The sequence below is a fragment of the Cryptotermes secundus genome, unplaced genomic scaffold, assembly GCF_002891405.2.
Source record: "Cryptotermes secundus unplaced genomic scaffold, Csec_1.0 scaffold973, whole genome shotgun sequence".
Classification (NCBI taxonomy): domain Eukaryota; kingdom Metazoa; phylum Arthropoda; class Insecta; order Blattodea; family Kalotermitidae; genus Cryptotermes; species Cryptotermes secundus.
This window is the reverse complement of record NW_019745099.1, coordinates 991,219-999,174: the sequence shown is the minus strand read 5'-3', so window position 1 is coordinate 999,174 and position 7,956 is coordinate 991,219. Positions and strand designations below refer to the sequence as shown.

At 39.3% G+C, this 7,956-nt stretch overlaps 1 protein-coding gene across 2 annotated transcripts in view; it reads left to right on the top strand.

Moving 5' to 3' along the window:
• Positions 1-7,956, top strand: part of LOC111875017 (retinal guanylyl cyclase 2) — a 220,966-nt gene that overhangs the window by 133,683 nt on the left and 79,327 nt on the right. For both annotated transcript variants that reach the window (XM_033755687.1, XM_033755686.1), the window contains exon 4: positions 2,549-2,678. In XM_033755687.1, the coding sequence (XP_033611578.1) occupies positions 2,549-2,678 (130 nt within the window). The remainder of the gene's footprint in view (positions 1-2,548; positions 2,679-7,956) is intronic.

The following is a 7,956-nucleotide window of genomic DNA, read 5'->3' as shown; positions in this document are numbered from 1 at the left end:
AGACGAGATTCTAGGAAAGGAATGCAGTTAACAACCTGCCGCGTCCTCTTGCACTATTCACGCAGTCCCACCCCACACCCTTGTTTTCGCATAAAACCCACGCTCCTCTTGCAGCCCGCGGTCGTATTCTTCCAGGACAGTCACGTCAGCAAGTAGAGAAAGTGAGGGCGGGCAGACACATCGAACTTTCCCACGATATCAGAGAAATTCAGGAATGAAAATGACGTTACATACGAGGTTGATGCATTTGTGCATGTTGTACTAAGCAAGGTATAAAAAACAGTTGCTTTATGAGGAATTAGTTCGTACCATTGAATATTTGACGCAATAGACAAGGTGTCGCAGAAACCGATGTTGCTAAAACCAAGTTTTACTGTAATATGGTCTTTGAAGACTACTATCTCCTGGAAAGTAACGTTATATAGTCCGGCAGAAGTCCATCTTCAGGATCGTGAAACAAGACCTCGAGGCGTATTCTTGCGACGTCACTTTATTACTGAATGCCGTAACTACAATTCAACGTAACTATAACACAAAATGTTGAACAGGTCTTTTCATAGTTGCTCCTTTCGTGTTAACAACTCTCACTAGACTGTAGAACTGTCCATCTCTTCTTGCTGGCTAACCACTGTCTTCTGTCAACACAAATACTGCACTCTGCCTTCTGTCGGCTTCCACTGTCTTCTGTCGGCACACACACTCTTTTTCTCGCCAGTTGAGGCCAAGCAAGAAACCTGCAAATGCCTTCTGATTCTTGTTGGTTTCTTCCTTGAATTATTCTTCTACCCTGAAAATAGAGGCAGCACGTTCCTCGGAAAAATCGGTGGGCTCCTACCGGACTATATGGCGCTACATCGCCAAGACAATATACGGAGCAACCTGCTTCTCTGTTTTCCAGAAAACATATCCGGTGTAAAGAGAGTAATTAATGTACAAATTTGATTGCACTTGTTGAAAACCGATACAGCCCTTAAACCTGCCTGGCCCGTTCTATGAAGAGCAGATGCGTTACATAGAACTTGCTGCTTCCTATGCAGTCACTTGCTCATTAGATCAAGTAGAGGAGCAACGTTCGTCATGCTCTAACCACTTCCGGCACACGCAAGTTTTTCCAAGCTTATCTCCTGAGCAAAAATAAAACTCCAAATATTTTCGCTCATAAAAATTCAAAGGTTATACACGATAGATAAATAGGGCAAAGAGGAGTGGAATTAGGGCAGGAAATAGAAAATGAAGGGAAAGATAGAAATGAAGACTGAGGAATAGACAAATAACGAATAGGAAAGTATTAGAGAAAACATGATAAACGAAATGAGTGAGGAGATAAAGGAAAGAATATATTACTGACAGTAAGAAGGGGATACAGAGGGAGAGAGAATAAAGGAAAGAATGGGGAAGGAGGAAGAAGGAAATAGCCGAATGGAAACAGGGTTTGTACTAGAGAGCAGCCTATAGTTTTCCAATATTCATGGAGTTCATAGAGGTTCATTAATTTCGTGAAAATTGTCGAATAAGGAAGGGATAATGGAAACCCAGTATCTGACTCTCGCGGCAATCATTTATAGTAACGGGCTGCTGAAAATTAAGCTCCTTACCGGTAAACTAGGAAATTCGGTACCTGCGGCCGCTCGTGGTTACGTCAGTTTGTGGAACAGTGTTCCATGGTGCACAGAATTGTATAACCATTTATTTAAATTAATAGAACGAAATTACTAGAACCAGAATAGGCAGTCATCAAAAGACTGGCATTTAGATAGTTAAAAACTCTCCCCCTTTTATGAAAAGCAAAATTTCGTCGACGTTATCGCAAATGTCCGTCATTGGACCCTGACCCAGAGAAGCTGAATCCAGTCTGTCAGTTCCACATTCATTTAGTATCAGTCTTACTCTTTTTAGTTTTTTGGGGGTGGGGTGAGACTGAGTCCACTTGGTACGTCGGCCACTAATTGGCCTATGGTACCAGCCCCGGATGATGGTGAAAGTGGAGCAATCGATGGAATGAAAATTGGCAAGAAAAACTGAAGTACTCGGAGGAAACCTGCCACGGTGCCACTTTGTCACCAGAAATCCCATATGACCTGACCTGGACTCGAACTCGGGCCGCCACGGTGGGAAGCCGGCGACTAACCGCCTGAGCTATGGCACGGCCTTAATATTACCTTTTAATCAACTGTAAAGCGTTCAGGAAAACCATTACACCATGGAATTAAGTATAATTTATTAAATAAATCAGAAGTCCTATATAGATGTAGGTTCCATATAAGAGTGTTTTGTGGCATTTTAATTTTTAAAACACGCTCACTTTTAGAGTAGAAGATAAATAGTTTTATGTTATTTTTTTGTTCTTAATGATTGTTATGCCTCATTTTCCAGTGAACCTTCTGAATATTCGGTGGCTTTTTAGTAAGCCTGTTCGTTCTTCAACTGAAGCAAATATATCACTTGGAACGCAGTGGTTATGTGAATACATTTCTTCAGATCGTTGTAAATATTAATTTTGAGCATGTATATAGACACACAATCCTAATAGATTTTGTCTTCCAAACAGAGTCCTCTGTCGGATCGGCATAAATACTCCACGTTCTTCAGACTCGTGCCATCTTTGTCTGCTACTGCGGACGCCCTTGTCACAATTGTCAGCCACTTCCGGTGGAAATACATTGCCATTATCACGGCAGGTAAGTGAATTTCACATATTGGATACTTAGTATAAGCATAAACGAGATTTGGCACTCTAATTGTGTAAAATAGTCAAACGTGTTCGAAAGTGTATGGGTTTTGTCACGTTCTTCGAAGAATGGCTGAACATTGGTTGCATAACGAAACTTTATAACGAAACTTAAGATAAACATAATTTTCGAAGTTTTCGCGGATTACTCTGTAATCTGTGCGGACAAGTGAATAAATACTGGGTTACTATGAACGAAATAGACACTTTAAAATGTTTATAGGAACCAAAGTGTTATTGACATAACCAAAAAAGTTACATAGTTTCTTAGTATATGTCTGCAAGTTCAAATATCTGAGTTACAACTGTTCTATGTATGAGACTTTTGTCACACTCCAGATACCAATACAATAATCTAATTCGTTCCAAACACCGCTCAACAGAGCAGAACATGGCACTGACACGTTGGCCACCAAGAAGTCCGGTTCCAACGCCTTGTGATTTTTTCTTGTGGGGATATACGAGTATCAAAGAGTTTTGTTCTTCCGCTTCCTGCGAACGATTTAAAGGAAAGCATCACAACAATGTTGCAAGTGCTGACGAGGACATGCTCCGGTGTGTTTGAAACAAATTGGATTATCGTATTAATATCTGCCGTGTACCAAAAAGCTCACACATAGAATATTTGTAACTTAGTCATGCAAACTTAGAGATATACGAATATGCTAAGAAATCTTATAATTATTCTGTCTGTATCAGCATTTTTTTGTTACTAGTGGGGTGGGACTAAATCCCTTGTACTGCGACCACTTCTGGCCTATTGTACCAGCCCCAGATGATAGGTGAAAGTGATTGTGGAGCAATTGGTGGAATGAATATTGGCAGGGGAAACCGAAGTACTCGGAGAAAACCTGCCCCAGCGCCACTTTGTCCACCACAAATTCCACTTGACCAGACCCGGGATCGAACCCGGGCCGCCGCGGTGGGAAACCAGAGACTAACCGCTTGAGTTATGGCGCGGGCCTTGTGTCAGTAACACTTTGGTTTGTATAAAACGTCGAAAGTGTTAATTTATTATATAGTAACTCTGTATATCTCTACATCTCTTACAAATATCCATAGAGAAAATATTTCGCGTCTCATAACATTTTTACTAATCGTAAAATTATCTTCACAATTATATCCAAATATTCAACGGATTTTAAAGACACTGTCGCATCCTTCTGTATTTCAAGTTGATATAAATACTAAAAGAATGGTAAGTTATGTTTCTTCCTGTGGACTATACCCTGTATCATGTAGGCGTAACGGAAGGAGACAAAATTCAGATCATTAGTAACCTCTGTGCTGTTTTGATATAAATGAACCAGCTTCACACTTCGTCCTTTTTACGCTCGGGAAAAGAGTCACGGAACGCCAATGGTTAGAAGTCTCGGTGCACCCGGAACAAGACCGAACTTCATTACGAGAAAAGGGTTCTGCTCCATACTAGAATCGAAACCCCGATCGCCTAGCCAATTCGAAGAAATTTGCTTGGTATTATATCAGTGTGTAATACTCAGAAGTGAACTCACTCCATTTCTAGTATCTGCCTTTGTTTGAGAATAGTTTCAATGTTCAGCATATACTCGTATAGAGATAAGAATTTCTGTCTTGTGCATGAATTTATCAGTGATCAGAACTGGTAGTAGTTACGAACAGGATCGAAACATGACAGAAAATGCTATTATTCTGTTATCATACTCGTACATGATAATTTTCAGTTGGTACATAAGGCGGTGGAACTGACAGTAGTTACGAATTGGAACAGACGATAGCAGCAATAAACGGAACTGGTAAGTATGATTTAGTCCTGGGTATTTTAATAAGCCTATTGCGTTAAAATATACGTATAAAAATATGTAGACATATATTGGGTACTGAGGTGGATTACAAAATTCTCAACTGAGGTAGGATTTTTTTTTAGAAATTCTGTTATTAAATGCAAAATTTTGTACACCTGCGCATAAATTGTTTTCTCAATATATTGTAAAGGATGTCATCAAAACATTGCTAGGAAACGGCTAGGTAAACATGTTTCAACACATGCACCACGCAACAATACGGTGGAAATGTTTCTATGTGGTCCGAGCCGTGCAACATTTTAAGTTCTGTGTTTTCTGCATGGTCCGTGCAGCGTCTATGTAACGGGAGTGAGTTTGCAGCTTAGATTGGATTAGATGAGTACAGATTAGTACAATGTCAAGACTAAAGAGACTGGAGGTAGGCTGGCGATAGAATTGGAGAGTTGGGTAGAGTTCTGGAAAATCGGCAATGCAAGGTGATTGAACAAGATCTGGCCTAGAGACGCCTGGTGAAAACTGAGAATCCTAGTGCATGTATAGCGGTGAACTTGAAAGTGTGTAAACCAGCAATAGGGCTGTATTGATTACAATTAAGACAGATTGTAACCGAAGTGCCAAAAAATTCAATCAGCTGATCGTCACTCGTAACCCCCTACACGTGACAATAGTTTATGATCAGCAATTTCCCGTTTAAATTTCAGTGGGCTCTATACGAGTATTAGTAGTATTAATGGCTTCTTCACCCCCGGCTAAATAGACGACGATAATCATTAGCTAAGCGATCAATAGGCTCCATATCCAGAGTTGACATTGTGGAGAAGTCAACGATTTCTTGTCTCTTCCTGGATTCGAATTCGGGTATGCAACTCGTAACTTAGTCGCTGTACCAACTGAGCTATTCCAGGTCCTAGAGGGAACATAAAATTCAGAATATTTATCACTGAACTAACTGAGTTGGATAGGCCGCGCCATAGTTCAAGCGATTAGTTCCCACCGCGGCGGTCCGGGTTCGATGTCGGGTCTGGTCAAACGGAATTTGTGGTGGAAAAAGTGGCGCTGGGGCTGGTTTTCTCCGAGTACTTCGGTGTCCCCTGCTAATCTTCATTCAACCAGATTCTCCATCATCATAATCACTCGGAGCAGATACAATAGGCCAATCAGTGGCCGCCGTGCCGAGTGGACCCAGTTGAACTCCACACCCCACTAAGTGAATTAAAAAAAAAAAACTGAGTTGGATAATTGAAAAACTGAAAGAGAGGAAAATTAAATTTGTAAACTTTAAACTGGAGCCTTCGATTTAAAACTTCTACGATCTACGTAATGTATTTAAATTAAATTTCCCATTTAGATACAATGGGCTCTCAACTAATTACTTTAGAAGTCAATAGAAACAAATGCGTTCATGCCTGGTGAATGAAATCTTTGGGACAGATTTATAAAGTAACAATCCAAAATAAATTCTTCGAAAATGTTGCTATTTTCAAGCAATTAGGAACGACAGTAACTAATATAAAATATATGTACTGGAATGATAAACTCATGCTGCCGTAAATTTACATAAAAGAATTCTGAACATTGCATACACCAAAGCAAACTAAACAGACAAACGCAGTCCTAGAACATCTGCAAGCGGTAGACAGAACCATTGCCTTCTAGTTACTTATAGTACCTAACCACAATAAAATTAATTTAAATTAATTTACTTTCAATGTAGTTTAATTGTTACGAAAATATTTTAATTCTGATAAAATTACTGAGGATATATTGAGGGCACTGAGTGAGGTTAGACTCTGGTTCAGAGCAGAAACAATGTCCTAACTAGTTCATTTTGTGCGTACATGTTATTGTTTTTTTATACAATTCTCCCCCCCCCCCGACTCTGTTTCGTTTTCTAGCTAACACATATATATGTATATTTTCTTTATCCCTTATAACTTTTTATACTCTTTACATCAGATGTTTAAGCCTCTCTTCTTCTTTTTTCTTTTCGTATTTCTTCCTAGAAATTAAGTTGTCATTGTTCTTAACATCAATGAGAGCCTTTCGATTCTTGCTGTACTTAGTTTTAAATTACTCTGACATCGAAACAATCGTTAACCCTTCTCATACACATCAATCCCAGGAATTCTTCTAGTAACGGGAATTCTCTGAAAGAAAAATCATTGGATGGTGCTTCTCCTCTGCTTTAACGTGTGGATTGATATATGAATCACGTGAGACTGACTGTCACATAGACACGACTACAAAGTTACGTCCTGGTATTCCTTCATGATTTAATCATCATGAATGTAGCGTACAAACTGATCTCCCCCTCCCCACTCTGAGAATTTTCGAATCCTGAGACCAAATTAATGTGGGTTGGGGCATAGTGTTTTACCACAGGCAATAGCCTTTGTTCTGAATTCGCAGCCTCTCGAATGCAAATTACCTTACGAACTTAAAAGTTTATCTTTACATTAGTAGTAGTCAATGCCAGTAACTCCTGCAACAGAAGTACACGTATACATAGAGTACAAATTAGACAGGAAAATTATGCCGAAGAAAATATAAGAAGGAAAAAGAAAATAAGAACCGGACAAGGTGAAAATACTGAAGAACAAAATGGCGGAAAAGTAGAGGAATAAGGAAATGAAGAAGATTGCGAGTAAAATGAAAGAATAAATCGAAAATTATCGTGTTATTTGTATTTAGGCTTACAGAGTCTCTGTCTTTATTGGAGCCAGTACGTTTAACACCTACATAAATATCAAGAAAACTCAAATTACAGTTCCTTTTTAATCTAATCCATATGTTTTTAGAAGGAAGACGTCAAGTTAAACACTCCGACTTGTATTATTTTTCAGATGTTTCAATGCCCGGACAACTGTTTGAAAATATATAAGAGAAGACGAAACAATGTATACGGCCAATATAAAACAAGTGCACCTAAGCATGACGCCTTTCCTTTTGATTCCACGACAGATCTTCAATCAAAGGGAAAGCTTTGTAAGTTATTACTATTTGCCGATTGTTGCACAGACATTTGTTGATCCAACAGCACTGAGGGAGGTTTTCCGTAAAAGCAAACTGGAACGCGTGCAAACAGATTTTCTTAAACATTTGGAGCTGGTGGGTCGTGGAAATAGATTTTCAGTTGTGGAATAGTGCTTCATAAGGCTATGATTACAGTTCATCGTTTTAAACGGTATTTCTGTTTAACCGTTGTAATAGACTAAGGGTTGGAACAAATCCCTGAAATGCACAGGTGCTTGGAGTTAACCCTTGTGATGAAGAAATGGTTAAGAGTTAATCATTGTGCTACATAAATAGTTAGAGTTAATCTTTGCGAAGCATGGATGACTGGAGTATATGGACAGGAGGGTGGAACATGCATCGCGCATAAACAAAATTACAAACACTTTAAAAATAATGAAGAAAGTCGTCTTCTGGGTTTAGGCGCCGTGT